At 58.9% G+C, this 16,061-nt stretch overlaps 1 protein-coding gene across 1 annotated transcript; it reads right to left on the bottom strand.

Annotated features, from left to right (window-relative positions):
* Positions 1-7,599: 7,599 nt before the first annotated feature.
* NKX6-3 (NK6 homeobox 3) lies at positions 7,600-11,765 on the bottom strand (the record flags this gene model as incomplete). Its single annotated transcript, XM_082608710.1, has 3 exons — positions 7,600-7,821; positions 9,344-9,513; positions 11,384-11,765. 3 exons carry the CDS (start codon positions 11,763-11,765, stop codon positions 7,600-7,602), a joined length of 774 nt encoding a protein of 257 aa, XP_082464836.1.
* Between the last annotated feature and the right edge of the window lie 4,296 nt (positions 11,766-16,061).

Below are 16,061 nucleotides of genomic sequence, written 5' to 3'. Positions count from 1 at the left end.
AAGAGAGGCCTAATGAAGGGCCCTGAATGCGAGCCTTCTGGGTTGGCTGTGGGAAAGAGGCCGGCAAGCTGCTCTACGTGGGGGGCAAGCAGCCTCTCCACGACTGCCAACATCACTGCCTTCCCCCTGGAAGGAGGAGGACGAGACAACTGTTGGTTTAAGAATGTGCCCTGGGGGGGGGGGGCTTCCCTGGTGGTGCAGTGCTTAAGAATCCGCCTGCCAACGCAGGGGACACGGGTTCAATCCCTGGTCCGGGAAGATCCCACATGCCGTGGAGCAGCTAAGCCCATGCACCACAACTACTGAGCCTGCACTCTAGAGCCCGCGTGCCACAACTACTGAGCCCACGTGCCACAACTACTGAGCCTGTGCTCTAGAGCCCGCGTGCCGCAACTACTGAGCCCACGTGCCGTAACTACTGAAACCCATGCACCTAGAGCCCGTGCTCCGCAATGAGAAGCCACCGCAATGAGAAGCCCGTGCACCACAACAAAGAGTAGCCCCCGCTCGCCGCAACTAGAGAAAGTCCGTGCGCAGCAGCGAAGACCCAACGCAGCTAAAAAATAAATAAAAGTAAAAAAAAAAAATTCCACATATCAAAACATTAAAAAAAAAAAAGAATGTGTCCTGCCCCAGGGGGTTCTGATGGAGGTCAGCCCACCCAGCACCCCCCGCCTGTCCTGTGAAGCTCTCTTCCCACCTGTGCAAACCGGGTCCTCGCCCCACCTGCCCCAAAGCTGTCGTCAAAGGTCGGGTCCGTCTCTGGTTCATTGCTCTGAAGAGTGACAGAGTATTGGAGGGGCCAGGTCAGGGCATCTGAGGTGGGGCTTCTGGGAGAGAAGCATCAAGACCACCGAGGATGCTCTGAGCCCTTAGGGCAGAAGGCTCCTGAGCCTGCAAGTGACGTGGTAACAAGACTGGATCTGAGCAGCTTCTGTTCTGTTACTCGTAGGCTCAGCACAGCTCAAACATGGCAAGAAGGCGCCTGCAGCTCGACTCTTCTCAGCAGAGCAGCAGCACCTGACACATGATAGAGGAGGCTGCAGGGGGTGGCACGGCGGGGGGTGGGAGGCAGTTGCTACTCCTAATCCTGGACTCTTAGGGTCTCTGGAGGATTTCCTCAGCCTTGCAGGTGGGGTAGACAGACTGCCCATCTCCTCCCAGGCAGCCTGAGCCGGCAGACACGCCGCCACCCACCCGCCGCAACCTAAGTGTGGCTCTGCACCAGGGCTGGGCGCTGCTCTCATCAGGAATCTGATCACGGCTCGGAAGACTAAAAGCTGGGGAGGGGAGGTTTAACGCAGTCGCTTCCTGTCACGAAGGATGGTCCATTACCGGGGGCCAGAGCCGAGAGAGGAGAGCTGGGGAATACAGAGAGGAAGTGCGGGGACAGCTGTCAAGGAAGGAAGGCTGGGAAACCCGAACCCAGGGCAGCTCCCCTTTGGCCATCTGTCCCCGGGTCCCTACAGGCTCCCTGGCAGGGCCAGCCTACAAGCAAACAACAGGGGTAAAAGAAACATTTTTTTTCTCCAATAGTGTTCTTTGAGCTGTAAATTATAGAAACCCAGCTCAACCAGACTGAAGACAAAAGGGTGTGTCTTGTCTCCTGAAAACACTAGGCTTGGCTGAAACATTGTCACCAGTTCAGTCCTGCTCTCAGATCCTCTTTCCACCGGGCTGGCCCCCTTCCCGGGCAGGCCAGTGGCCAGGCCACTTGGCGCTCCAGGTAGAGAAGGAAGCGGGCACTCCCCAGAGCAGCCTGGTCCTTCGCTCATTGGTCGGGACTGAGCCGCCGGCCCATCCCTGGACCAATCCATCCCGTGACCAGGGAGGTGGCATTCGCTGATTGGCTTAGAATGGTGTCAATCATCCACCCCCGGAGATGGGGTTGGGTCGGCCCGCCCACATTAGATCAATCAAAAATGGCAGGTAGGTTGTTTTCCAGGGTGGCCTTATCAGAGACCACAGGGGTCCGCGCCAGGTGAGCCCAAACCACAGAAGCGCACTGTGCCCTTTTCCTCCTCGCAGAGCGGAAGCTGCTGTTCACTGGGCAGTGCACAGTACTCTACAGTTTTCCTGCCGCTGGGCTGCAGAGCCCTCTGCCCTGGCTGTTTCCACCGTGGCATGTGGTGCCCCGGCCAAAGCAGCGCTGGAACTGCAAGGCCAACGCTGCTTTCTCTTCCAGAACATAGAGGCAGCGGGTTAGCAAATTCCTTAGTTAGGGCAGGGTCTCTCCCAAGAGCCCTTGGAGGTTTGCGTGTCTTAGATCTTTCCACAGTATCACAGGCACAGGACGGATGCCAGTGGGAGCAGGAAACCAGAAGGGTCCTTCCACCTCTCTGTCCTTCCTGAGGAAGAAGATCCAGACCCTTTGCACCTTTTCTGGCACCCCTGCTGCCTTCCCTGACCATGTGAGTCTTTGTCTCCTGGGCAGGAAGGAAAAGTTGCAGAATTCAACGTGGGTCACTGAACAACTCAGGGAGAGCCAACGTGAATTTAAGTCAAGTTGGGCTTCTCAGATCACCATTTGCCAAATTTGTCCACTACCAAGTCCTGGGGCACTTGTCAACCAGGCACATTCCAGGGCCATACCCGTCCAACTGGGTTAGAATATCCCAGAAGGGCCCTGGGTATCTGTATGTCTGACAAGGCCTAGCGTCAGGCAAGCTTAGGAAAGTGCCTAAATGAATATTTTCTCTGGCTGTGGCGTATCTGCTCCATCCAGGGACACTGGCCATCAGTGATAAAGCAGCAGAAACCATACCAAGAAAAACGGTGTTCACTGTAATCGTGCCCTGCAGTGCACGTGATCAGTGAGCCTTTGATGAGGGGACCTCATCTAGTCCTCTTGTGTCCTCTGTAACTTTCAGGTCCTCATACACCTGGCAGCTGACACAGCCCTGGCCTTAGAATGGAAAGACAAGGAGTTTTGACCTTGGGTGTGTAGATTCATAGCATTTGAAACCCCGTAAAACACAGCTGGAACCTGACTGTGAGCAAAAGAAGAGATCATTCTGGGGACAAGAGAGCAGCTGCTACAAGGCACACACACAGCCCTCCTAGGCAAGGCCGGAGCCACCTCAGGTGCGAGACTAGGCTCAGAGAGGCCCAGAGCTGAGACGCAGGGCGGCAACTGTTAGCAGTGGCTGACAAAGGAGAAAGGGGGATTTCAGAAGCACAGGTCCCCGTGGGCATTTGGTGATGGGATAGAAAGCCCAACTTAGGTCAGTGCATCTCTATGTATCTAACAGTTTTTTATTGAGCACCTAATTTGGGCCAGGCTCTGTGCTCTGAGAAAAGGAGGGCTGTCCATACACACTCACACGGTCATACCTGCCATCCATCTTCTCGCGCCTACAAACCACCTGGGGATCTTGCTACAAATGCAGATTCGGATTCGGGAGGCTTGAGATGGGACCTGAGAGTCTGCATTTCTAACAAGTGCCCAGGGGAGGCTGCTGCTGCTCGTCCATGGACCATGTCTTAGGGTATCGAGGCTTCAGATCAGGACGTATAGACCCACATGCCTTCAGGGATCAAGCAGGGAATGGACCCTGTGGGGACCAGGCCCGGGGATGTGCCAGGAAATGGTGAGGATCACTCACGGGACCAGGCTTGCTGGGCCTACAGACCAGCTACAGTTTCTGTAAATGCACTGTTCTGCCTCCAAAGAAACACATCTGCAAACTGAATTCAGCCCTCAGCATCTGACTTGACTCCGTGCCCCAGAGTCCAGAACCTCAGGTTTTTGGCAGGTAGATGAATCTGGTCACACACGAGGCCTTCCATAACCTCCAGATAGCAGTTGACCTGCCGGTGCTTGAGTACTTATAGGAGTGGGTAGCTGTGACTTTGAACCTGCCTGACCCACTGTGAAGAAGACCCGCTCAGGACTGGCCCTGCCGCTTCCTGGCAGAGGGAAGGAGAGGGTGTGAGCGCGCTGCTTTGGGAATGCCCACCCCCGTTTACACCTTGCAGGGGATTTCAGTGCATCTTCTGCTGGGCCTTGCTGATAACCATATCAGCTTCACTTTACAGATGAGGAGACTGGATTTCAAGAGGTTACCTAACTTGGTCACGGTGACCCAGCGACTACTTGGTGACATGGGGACCCAGACCCGGGACTGTCGGCCTCCACAGCCCCCTTGAAATAACATAGCAGATACTGTTGGGTGTCTGTATATGCCACGCATGCTCGTGAGTTCTGATCTTACAGAGACCGTGTGAGGTATGTATAATTACTCCCATCTTACAGTTGAGTAAACTGAGGCTCAGAGGTTAAGTCACTCGCCCAGTGACACAGAGAGTGGTGGCGCCAGTGTTCGAGCCCAGCTCTAACCGAACCCAGTCCCCTCTGCCATGCTCAGGCAAAGTCTCGGGCTGGCTGGTATCTGGGCTCAAATCCTGGGGGTGGCTGAGAAGGAGGAGGGATTGCCAGCAGTGCGATTTCAGTCTCCAGTCTTTGCTTTGATTGTTGCCATCGGGATATGGCCAATCGGAACCTGCTAAGACACTGTCATCCCTAGCTTCAGCCCCTCCCTGCTTGGGACACGTCAGGTCTTTCCTACACTGGAAGCCGCAAGCGGGAGGGCTGTGGACGGGGCAGAATCTTGCCTGCCTTGGGAGCCTCCTGGGCTGCTGGCAGGGCAGGACTCGGTCGCTCTCAGGAGCCCAGGGCTGAGCGTCTTTCTCTTTATTCATCCCTGAAAAGTTTCTCCTGTGGTCAGAGGGAAGTTGCCAGAAGCATGAATATTCTTAAAGTTGTGTAGTTTTGTTTAACTCAGCATATACAAGAAGGCCCTTTGTGACCAGGAAAGGAGGAGAAGGGGGGTGCTATGGCTTATGATTTCTTTATGATGAATGAAGTGAAATAGTCCTGAGTTCCTCCCAGCTACACACACACACACACACACACACACAACACACGAGTGTGCACGCATCCAGAGGGCAAAACTTATCCCAAATTACCCTTGGGCATCTGGGCCATTCACCTGTGGCTGTTCTCCTCCTTCAAACTGGGAATCTGGTCCCTTGATGAGGCCTGAGCAGTGCCTCTTCCTCGCTTGGCCCCATACTTGGGAGCAGGGGTGAGGTAGGGGGACTCCAGGAAGGCTGGAGGCCTTGACCCAGAGGTTCCAGTGGCAGGTGTTCCAGAACTTGGACATTGGAGGCGGTTTTGTTTAGCTCAGCAAATGTTTCCTTGGCGGAAAAAATTTTCCCTTCACTTGATATAATACTGACCCCAAACAATGTGAATCAGACATACAAGAATTATAGCTCTAATAGAGTGTTAGGATTGTAATACACTTACGAAGAAGGCAAACGAGCCCAGTTTTCTTGTCCCTGGCTTCTCCCCACGCCTGCTTCATGACTTTGCACTTGCATTATGTTGAAAGCCTCCTCTGGCCAGCAGGCCCCAGACTCTCCTCAAAGTGCTCAGGAAATCCTGGGCCCCGCCTGGCTCACAGAGTTTTTCATCTCTGTGGCTGTACCCGGAGGGTCCTTGGGTCCTCCCAGGTGGCCGTCCGGCCTGCTGCAACTCAGGACCCCCGTGTCAGCTTGTGGCCAGGAGCACACAGGGCAGGTGCTTCCTTATTTCCTTCCCACCTTACGTGGAGAGAGACCGAGTGTGGGCCTCATTGTGGAATGAGGATCACGGCTCAAAAGCATCCTACATCTTCTTGTTATGGCCCTCCACCCTCTGGGTCCAGTAGGGTTATGATGAAGGCTCGGTGCCTCCGTTTCCAAGAGGCCCCGAGCTGGGGTCTCCGTCCCACCCTCCTTCCCGCTCCAGGCCGACTGCACCAGCCCAGTTCTCCCACCCTTTGGGGCCCAAGGGACCACAGAAGGACTTGCTGGGACAGCAAAGGGGGCAGGCTGCTCACAGCTTGGAGGGCTTGCTGGAGCTGGCATAGACGGTTACAGCTGGAAGGTCCTGAAAAGCACATCTCAGCCCAGCCTCTGGCTTTACAGGAGAGGCCTGTAAAAGGCATTGCACCTCGCGGTAGACGTGAGGGCCTGGGCGTCAGCTCAGGTGGCCTCATCCCACTTCTGGAACTTGGTGTAGGTACCTTCTGGGCCTGTGTTTTCTCATCCATGCAAGAGGGACAATCCCTCCTCCCGGGTTTCTGGTGGGGTCACGTGACACAGTCGGGCCTTCCACATGGGAAGAGTTAGTAGGTGTTCAGTCATTGTCATGTTGCTATTCTCTGCCCCGGGATCTTTTCCTTACGGTACCGAATTCCCCACAGATAATTTCCCCCACGAGGCCGTGAGCTCCTACAGGTCAAGGACCCCGCTGAACACCTCTCGGGTTTCTGTACTATGGCGCTGCCTGGCGCATACCACCGAGACTTGAGACTAACCGATGCCTGCAGGTTTCCTGATTCCCAGAGCCCTGTCCCCTGGGGGCAGAGACGCTGCCCTCCGGAGGGGCCCCCCAGCAGCTGGCACGCCTGGGACCCCACAGACAGTTTTTCGGAAACACATGAGCCATGGGGAGGTTTCTGGGACTTTTATTTTTACCCTTTATTTTTTAAAAGCCAGTGAAGATGGGCGACTGCTTGGTGCCTTTTCCGCTGCTTTCCTCTAGGGCCTCACCCACCCCGCCTGCTGCAGGCCCCCTCCTTCCCACCTGCTGGGCAGCGCCCTCCGCAGCACCAGCTCCAAGGCCAGGCTGCAGGGCGCCCCAGGGAAGGGAGGGTCGTGGGTTCCACGCGAGTCCCTCCGGCCAGGTCCTGTCCTCTCCTGCGGGGGTACCCCGTTGGAGGAACAGGGGGTTCTGAGGTCCCTTCCTGCCCCGAGTCCCTCCCCGCGGGATGCTCCCTTCTCTCTGGGGGTCCTGCCCGTGCACTGGCAGGCACCGCCCAGGTGGGAGGCTCTGGGGTGCAGCATGGATGCTGGCGTTTCTCACCTTCTCTCTGCCTCTTCCCCCCAGTGGGCGCTTCTAATCTCTTCCCGTCCTGGGGTGGGGGATCCTCTCTGAGGGCAGAGTGGAGAGGGGATCACAGGAGGACAGCTCCCCCCAGGGGCATGATCCTTGAGTTGGGGTGTCAGGGGTATTCCTTCTTTGCTGGGACCCATTTCCCCTCCCGGGTGGGTTTCCTCCCGCCTGGATTAGGTTTGGGGCTCTGGCCCCTCAAGTGGGATCCTTCCTGTGCCGGGGTTCGAGGAGGGTCCCTGGACATGCCAGCTCTTCTGCAGTCAGCCCACATGGGGACCCTTGCCGGAGCCAACGGTTTCCCTGGGGGAAGGTTCCCCCGCCCCCGCAGCTGCCACGGTGGCGTGTCTGGGACCCCACGGCCCGTGTCCCGGCCGCAGAGCCTGATCGCTTTTCATCTACTTGTGTACTTAGAATCTGCAGAGCTGGCAGCGCCAGGCCTGGGCCCACAGAGGTGCAAGGCGGCGGAAGGGGTGCCCGGTCTCAGGACAAGTTCACGTCTCCCTCTTTGCCCCCTCCTCCCTTAGGAGACTGGCCTCCCCCCCCCTTTCTTCCCCTTCATCTCCTGCTTCTCCCTGTCCATCCTCCCCCCTCCCCCCTCCTCCCCCGCAGCCCCCGTTAGCCTTTTGGGACCCGCGGGGACGCGGAGGCTGGCGGGGTCAGCCGTGCGCACCCAGGCTGAGCACCGAGAAGGCGGCGCGGTGCTTGCGGAGCAGCAGCCGGATCTTCTCGTCGTCTGAGTCGGGGTCCAGCGGCTTGTTGTACTCGTCGTCATCATTCTCCGAGGCCGCGCGGTCCCCGCCCGAGGCCCGGGGCGTGGAGGACGAGGGCTCCAGGGCGCTCTTCTTCCGCCACTTGGTCCTCCGGTTCTGGAACCACACCTGGGAGAAGGGCGCTGAGGGTCACGCGGGCGCGCAGCGCGCACGGGGCCCCTTTGGGGAGGGCGGCCCCACTCGGTGGCAAGTATCCCCCCAGCCTCATCTTTTTTTTTTTTTTTCTTTTTGCGGTACGCGGGCCTCCCACTGTTGCGGCCTCTCCCGTTGCGGAGCACAGGCTCCGGACGCGCAGGCCCAGCGGCCATGGCTCACGGGCCCAGCCGCTCCGCGGCATGTGGGATCCTCCCGGACCGAGGCACGAACCCGTGTCCCCTGCATCGGCAGGCGGACTCTCAACCACTGCACCACCAGGGAAGCCCCCCCCCCCGCCCCCGCCTCATCTTGATCGTAAAATAAATGGTTCAGCAATGGACTAGGCTGTCAGAGTCACACTACTTTTTCTTTCTGAGGGGGGAAATAAAAATAAATGTGAGTGCAGCAGCCCTTTCGTCTTAGCTCTAACCCTCCCTGCGGTGTATCTGCCTCTCCTTTGCCATCTGGGTACTTGGGTGGAAGGGGCTGACATGATTTTAACCTCACAGACCTTCACTGAGCTTCATGAATCATTGCCCCCCAACTATAAAAATAACACATGCTCATTACTGGAGACAGAAGCTTGCAGAAAGGACCCAAAGAAGCGGAGTGGTGCGGAAAGGCCTTCCTCTTAGACTCGGCGCTTCCTCTCCTTGGGTGGAGGGAGCTGCCCGGGGGGTGGGGGGGGTGGCCAGCTGGAGAGGCAGCGCCCTGAGGGAGCCCAGGCCCTGGTCCCCAGCAGCCCCTGTGCTTCCTTCTCCCCTCAAGCCCGTCGCCTTTTCACAGTGCCGGGCAGTTACAGCAGAGCCCAGAGCTTGCTTCTTTGGTGCCCCCACCAAGAGCCCCTCAGGGAACAGTGAGCCTCAGAGTTGCCAGGGGTCCCCCTGGGAGCCTGAGGGGACAGAAGCGGCCTTACCCCCCGAGTTCAGGCCCGAGGTGTGCAGTTTGAGAGGGAGCCTTGCCCCGAGCTGAGCAAAGAGGCTCAGACCTCATGGGCAGGCGTGGGGAGGAGTTATCTTCACTTTCGAGTTTGGTGAACCAAGGCGGGCTCGTTTGCCTGGCTAACGGAACAAGCCTGAAGCCAGCTCTGATCCGGCCCAGAGGCTGCCATCAGCTCTTGAGACTTCTAGCCTCGATTGATCGTGCAGAGGAGGGGAAGTCATGAGGTTAGAGCCCTCTAATCCAGGGTACTCACTTACCAGCCGGTGACCTGGGGCAAGAGGCTCAGCTGAGATTGTTTCTTCCCCTGTAAGATGGGTAATAAGGCCCACCACCAGGATGCTGTGAGGTTTAAATGGGCTGCCACACATAAGGCTCTCAGAAGAGGGCTCAGGAGATGACAGCCCTTTGGCGTTAGGGTCATTATTACCGTCTCCAGGGTTAGGTGGGCAGGCGGTGCCCAAACACCAGGACGGCCTCCCACTGAGCTGCGGTTGCCAGGAGAGTGGGGCTCCTCGCTGCCAGGCAGACACTTTCTTGTCCCTCACACACTCACCTTGACCTGCGACTCGGTCATCCCCAGCGAGTATGCCAGCCGCGCCCTCTCGGGACCCGCCAAGTACTTGGTCTGCTCGAAGGTCTTCTCCAGGGCAAAGATCTGGTGCCCCGTGAAGGTGGGCCGGGTGTGCTTTTTCTTGTGGATGCTATCGCTCAGGGGGTCCGGGGCTGGTGGGAGGAAGGAAGTGTGCGGTTCGCGGGGTTGGGGGGCGCCAGCCCTGCCCCGCCTCTCCCACAGGGTGAGCGCCTGTACGGAGAAGCCGCTGGGGTTGGGGGGGCACGGTGGCACCTCTCACCCAAGCAGCATACCTCTGCCATGTCTGGGTGGGCGGAGACCCCGAGGGCGCCTGCCCCAGGTTTTAGCTGATTAGGGCCAGAGGATGCCTAGAACTGGGTCTCCTTGTGTAATGCCCTCACTATGCAGTAATGCAGCCACACCCCGAGGGGTGGTTGGAGTTTCCTCTGGGTCTCAGGGACGTTCTTTCAGGTCACCGAGAGACGGATTTAGCACCTTCCACCAACCGTCAGGGCCCCAGGGGCCTGGGGGTTCCTCCACTTCCTTGCTCTTGAGATCCCATTTCCCAGGTTTCCGGGAAACTAGAACCCTAAGCTCCAAGTTAATGCTGTCCCCTGTCACCAGGCCTGGGAGTCATGTGGCTTCAACCCCATGGAGAGTCCGGACGTGGAGCCTTAAGAACTGACCCCTGCCCGGCCAGGGCAGCCTCTCGGGAGCTCGGCGGGGCGGGGCGGTGGGGGGGCGGATGGGGACCAGGGGAAGCAGAATGCCCACGTGCAGGGCCTTGTGCCGTGCAGCCGACCCTCATATCCCATGTCCTCACTTTACAGGTGAGGAAGCCGAGGCACAAAAAGGAGATGAGGCCTCCTGAGAGGCTGTCACCCTCAGTCCCCTCCCCTTGTGTTAATGCAGCCACTGACTCAGATACTTCCCTGTGTGTATACGTGCATTTGAGGTTGAAGAGCAGGGGTGTGGAAACGGGGTGCGTGTGGGTAGGGGGACATGGAAGTGAGAAACAGGGTCAGCTGAAGGCCTAAAGCACCCACAAACCAGGTTATAGAATAGCTTCCAAGAGATGAGGTCTCGGCCCCCTGTGGGACTCCCTGTTTTTCAGGCTGACGAGGGGTGTGAGGGTCCCGAGCAGCATAGCGGGCGGAAGGCAGGTGTGCTTCGGGCTTTCCTGGGCCGCCCCAAGCCCCTGTGCCAGTGGAGGAGCCCCCAGGTGGGATGGAAGTGGAGGGCCCCTCTGCCCCCCTGATCCGGGCCCAGGGGTGGTTCCTGCAGCCACTGTCACTCCCCCTGCCTCCCGGGTGATGCTCCCCTGCCTGTGCACAACCTGCCACCTCCTCTGGTCCCTCAGGCCCCTTCTCTGCCTCAAAGTCTGGGGACCCTCCATGAGAAGTTTCCTCTGGCATCCTGGGGGCCCCGGACCAACTCTCTGAAAACCACGGTTTGGGGATGGGTGGGTGAGGTCCCCCGACAGCGAGGGCCCAGTGGGACTGGACTCAGCAGCTGCTCCCAGAGGCTGGGTGGTACGGGTGCTGCTGTTCACATAAACCCCGAGGAAGGAAGCAGGCCCCCTTGATGGCAGCGGGACCGAGATGGGCTCAGGGTACATTCTGTGTCCCTGAGTGCTGCCGGCACACGCGCAGGGGGCTCTTTGGGAAGGTGATGCAGTAGCTGTTTCTCACTGGGGACGGCATGTGCCTGCTTGGACGAGGTGGTGACACGTGCTCTGGGCGGGAGACGGAAGGTGAGCAGGACTGTACACAGGGTGGGGGTGAGCCGTGTGGTCTCCCGGGACCCCGGCTTCCCCAGGAGGGCAGCTGGTGAGGAGTGAGGGCGGAGGTCAAGACGCCCATCGGAGCGAAGCCGGGGTGGGGGTGGGGAGGGGGGAAGCCCCTGCTGCACCACGTGGAGGGCCGGACCCTGGGGTCTGCCCCAGACTGTCGGATGGCGGCCGAGGACCCCTGTGAGCGTCCGTTCCCGTCCCCCGTCCCCCCACCCCCTCCCCGTACTCACTGTTGCCGCACGGCCGCCCGCCTCGCCAGTCCTGGCCCGTGTCCGCCCAGCAGTTCCGGGTCCGGGTGGGGAACTCGTTCCCCGCCTTGGAGAAATTCCCCACCTGGGGACCGTAGTAGACGCCCTGGGAGCCAAGCCCACCGAAGCCGGCCACGTGGGGGTAGCCGGAGAGGAGGCTGCTGTTGGGCGCGGCCACGGGCCTGCTGAGGATGTCCGTGATCCCGTGCGGGGTCCCGGCGGGCAGCTGGGGGCCCAGCCCCTGGGGGCTGAGCTTGTAGAAGGAGTTCTGCGCAGAGTACTGGCACACAGGGGCCTTCACCTCCGAGAACTGAGCCAGCGGCGCGTTGCTCAGCAGGAACGGGCCCTGCAGGTTGGACTCCATGGCCCCCCCCAAGGGCCAAGGGGAGGTGGGAAGCCCAAATCCAGGCTCCTAGAGCCCCCGAGCTCCGGTCCAGAATCCCATGGCAGCTCCGGAGGGTCAAAGTTGCCCGAGCCTCAGGCCGCCCTCCCACCCAGGCATTCGGCCCAGTCCTTGCCCGGGGCCGGGACCGCGTGGGAAGTCAGGTGCTCCCAGCGCAGGTGCGAGCCCTCCCAGCGCCCCTGCCCTCTGTTCCTGCCCGGCCTGGGGAGAGGTGGCTCCCCCCGCCTCAGCTCAGGCCCCTTCTCTGCCTCAGAGTCTGGGGACCCTCCATGAGAAGTTTCAAGTTCAGAGAAGCAACATTTCCCTGATAAAGATGGGGCCCATTAGAATACAGACCCGAGACTGGCTGAGCTGCTCGAGCCGCGTCGCCATTGGTGGAAACCCTCACGGGCCTCACATTGGCTTTTCCTAGACAAATTGCACTTTGAAAGATTGACTGTAAAATCAGCCAGCGTGTGTGTGTGTGTGTGTGTGTGTGTGTGTGTGTGTGTGCATGCGCGCGCGTCAGAGAGAGAGAGAGAGAAAGAGAGAGAGAGAGAGAGATGGGGGGGTGGGGAGGGGGGGGGAGAAAGAAAAGAGAGAGTACTCTGGAACCTATGTTCATTCTCAGAGGGTCCACCAGCTCCTGGTCCCCCAAGTGAGCATCTAGGAAAAAGCGCTCCGGGGGGCCCCTGGGGCAGCTGGAGGGCACAGTTCCTCCAGCTGCACCCCCTGTGGGCTCAGGGGATGCTGTCCTGAGGTGTCCAGACCCCTTTCTGGGCACATGCCCAAGCCTCTGGGGGAGTGTGCAGTCTGGACACGGATGCTTCCCTTCCCTCCTCCGTGCTGGGCCGGGTAAGTGGGGAGGCTGGACTTTGGGGCCTGAGAGCCTGGGGGTGGGAACCTGCCAGGCAGCCTGGGGCAGGGGCTGGGAGTGGGGCGTCTCCGGGAGTGCTGGCTGTGGGTCCTGCCTGCCTCTGCCTCTGCCGCTGGGCAGCCTCCCCTGATCCCTCCGTTCTCCCTTCCTCCTCCTCTGAGGACTCATTTGTGCCTCTGTCATGTTCTGCCTGGCTGGGCACGTGGGATGGAAACCTTTGATGGCTGAGATGGCGGTTGATTCCGTGGTGGTGCCTGTGCCGGGCTCTTGGTTGGTGCTCAGTAAATATTTGACGGATGAGACTAGGTTGAATCGCCGAGCACCCATATGCCTTTCTTTTCCTAATGAATTTTTACAACATACAAGGCTCTACTGGGGTCTCTCCCCTGTTTTACCAACAGGGAAAATGCGGCAAATAACTTGGGTCATTTCTGCACGGAACAGCATCCTTTCCTGCAGTTTTTTTAAAAATGGCAATCAGCATGTCGCTGGTCTGGACGTGCAAAATGACAGGAAAAACAGTGGCTGCCTGACAGATGGACTTCTATCCCTCCTCTGCCTGGCAGTCCCAAAGCCGTTTCTGATCAGTCCATGGTCACCCTCTGGCAGGTGGAGACAAGCCTGCTCCTGGGTTTCCTGTAGGAGGCCAAGGGCCCAGGCTGAGGGGAGGCTCCCCTCTCACAGAGAGCCGGCTCTCCCCATGCTGCTGTTATCTGCTCGGGCTGGAATTGGCCATGACCCTGTAGAGTAGATGACGTAGGTTAACACAAGAAAGACCTCACCAAGGCTGTGGACCTTGCTTTTCTGGAAGTTTGGATTAAAAATGAGAAAATTTCTTATCGGTCTGAATTGGCTGTGCTCCAAAGTTGCCCATCACAACCATTTGGGAAACTGAACTCCAGTTCCCAGTGTTGCTGCAGGAATCACCTAGGCAGTTGGGATTCTGAACCTGTGCTTTACAAAACCCTCTGGGTGAGGCTGGTGCACAGCCATGGCTGGTCCCTTGATCTGGATGTCTTTTCTGATGCTGAGAGAGAAGCTTCACAATCAGAGTGAGGGCGGAGAGTGCTCCTAGGACCCTGTGACTGTGATTTGGCCACCCCCCGACCCCCCCACCAATGATGGGAACTTGTGAGGAGGAAAACCTGCAGTACATAATTTTATTCTTATTTAGCGCCAAGCTTGACAAAGGCATTTGTGTTCAGGACTCCCAGGATGACAAACTGAAGAGACTTTTGCAATCGCTTAATCCCTTCCCCCATTTGACAGATGAGGAAACTGAGGCCAGCTTGGTGACCAGCCTTGCATGAAGTGTTAGGAGCTAGTTAGGAACAGAGCGATTTTCTTGGAAGTTCTTGAACTCTGAATGGCATTGCCTGCAGGGGCCAGATGCCTTCACAGGGAGCACTGGGGGGTAGGGTCCCCCTTAGTGTATGCCCACTGTGGGCTCAGCCGCATACCCTGGTGTTTGTGGCGCGCCCCCCTCCCAACATCTTGGACTTGCCCCCATCACATGGTCCTCAGGTGGGACAGAAATCTGTTCTACCATCTGCGGGGTGGGGAGTGCCTCTCCTAGAGTGGGTGGTCCTGATTAAGGGGGCTGTCCAAGTTTCCAGAGAAGGTGGGCGCCTCCCTGGGGCGCAGGCCTTCCTGCAGACTGATCATCCCCAGACTCCCCCAGCGCCCCCTCTCCACACTCCCCAAAGATGCGCCGGGAAGGAGAGATGGAGGCCTGTGCCATGAGTCGAGTTCTTTATTAATTTTGACATTTGTCCAGCTGGTGTAGGGAGAATGGTCTATACATCAGAGTGGAGTGGGGTGCGCGGTGGGAGGTCCCACAGAGCGTGTGGGAGTCAAGAAAAGAATCATTTTCATAACAATTTAAAAAATCAAGGTGATTCCAAAACTCCTAAACAGCGTCTAAGGTGCAGACTGCAGCATTCTCTAGGCATTGTGTGGCGACCCCCAAACCTCTCCCCTACAGCTCCTACTAGCAGCGGACACAGCATGCCGCCGAGGCCCGGGGACCGGCGGGCCAAGCAGCCAAGCCAGACAGAGCGACGAGCCAAAGCGCAACCGGGGCCGGGGCCGCGGCTCTACAGGAGCTACTGGGGCGGCGGCGGCGGCGCCCAGGCGAGGCGGCGGCAGATCGCGGCGGGAGGCGGCCCTGCGCCTGTCTTCCTCGGCCTTCACTGAGTCCGGCCGGCCGCGGCGGGGCGGAGGGACCGGCCGGAGGGGAAGCTTTGCGCGCGGCCCCCGCGGGGGTTGGGTTTGGGGCTCGTGGACCGACGGGCGCGCTCGGGCTCCCACTCCCCGCCCGCCCCTCGGGGAGCCCGGCCAGCCGCCCCCCACCCCGGACCCACCGGAACACTTGTGCGCCGGGGCCGGCCGGGGCCTCGGGGGGTGGGGGGCTCTGACATCGTGGGAGCTTCTGTGCTACTTGGAAGGTTCGGATGTGCTCTGAGGACATCTCGGCAGAGAGGCAGGGAGGAAGGTGACCGGACATCCACACACAGTGGCCCTTGGGCGGGCGAGAAGAGCCTGCAGTCTCTCTCCTGGCCCGGAGGGTGCCGCGCAGGGCCGGCGTGTTGTGCTGATTCGGGCCTCCCTCTGCCGGGGGCTCTGGTGTAACTTAAGGCTCTTCCCCGATGGCACCGAGGCAAGGAACAGCCAGCCGCCATCTCCGTCCTGCCCTGACGGGGCCCTGGCCCAGGAGGGTCTCCTTCCAGGCTGGGGCCTCCTGGTGGTCCGCCGTTTCTCCCCCTGTGCTGCCTCTCCAGGGGGTTCAGGGTGGGGTGTTGGTCAGATGGGGGCACTGAGGCTGCCCAGCCCAGGCCCCGCATCCCACGGCTGCCTGGACTTAGAGCACCAAGTTCGCTCTGGGAGACCTCGGGGCGGCGGCTGACCTAAGAACGGGCAGGTGCTTTCCCTAGCCGTACTCCCATCCTTCCTCTTTCACGGAGAGACAGGCTGTACTCCTTCTCCCGCAGCCTGGAGAAGTCCTCAGGAGCTGAGCTGTTAGTGCTTTGTACATACTGCTAAAGTGTTTCTATTGGTTTGCATAGTATTTATTGTTTTTCATATACACAAGGCTGATTACTGTACAGTTGACACTTTGAACACGGACTATGATATAAGTGCTTGAAGTTATAGAAAACCTCTTCTCTATTGAACATGCTGGTGCAATCCTGGGACAGCCACCGGCCTTCCCCCAGCTGAGAGTGAAGACCCTTTCGGATGGGCAGTGGCTCCCTTGGAGCCCTACAGCTAAGCCTGGGGGTCCTCGCCTCAGAGTCTTAAGTCCCTAACACGAGGAACCCCGAATGCACTCTGAGGGTAATGATTTTCCATTGGAAGATGATTAATACTGAAACTGGCAGAGAGAGAGAGAGAGCGACAAC

This window comes from Mesoplodon mirus, assembly GCF_964341445.2.
Source record: "Mesoplodon mirus genome assembly, chromosome: 20".
NCBI classification, from domain to species: domain Eukaryota; kingdom Metazoa; phylum Chordata; class Mammalia; order Artiodactyla; family Ziphiidae; genus Mesoplodon; species Mesoplodon mirus.
This window is presented reverse-complemented; position numbering and strand designations above follow the sequence as displayed.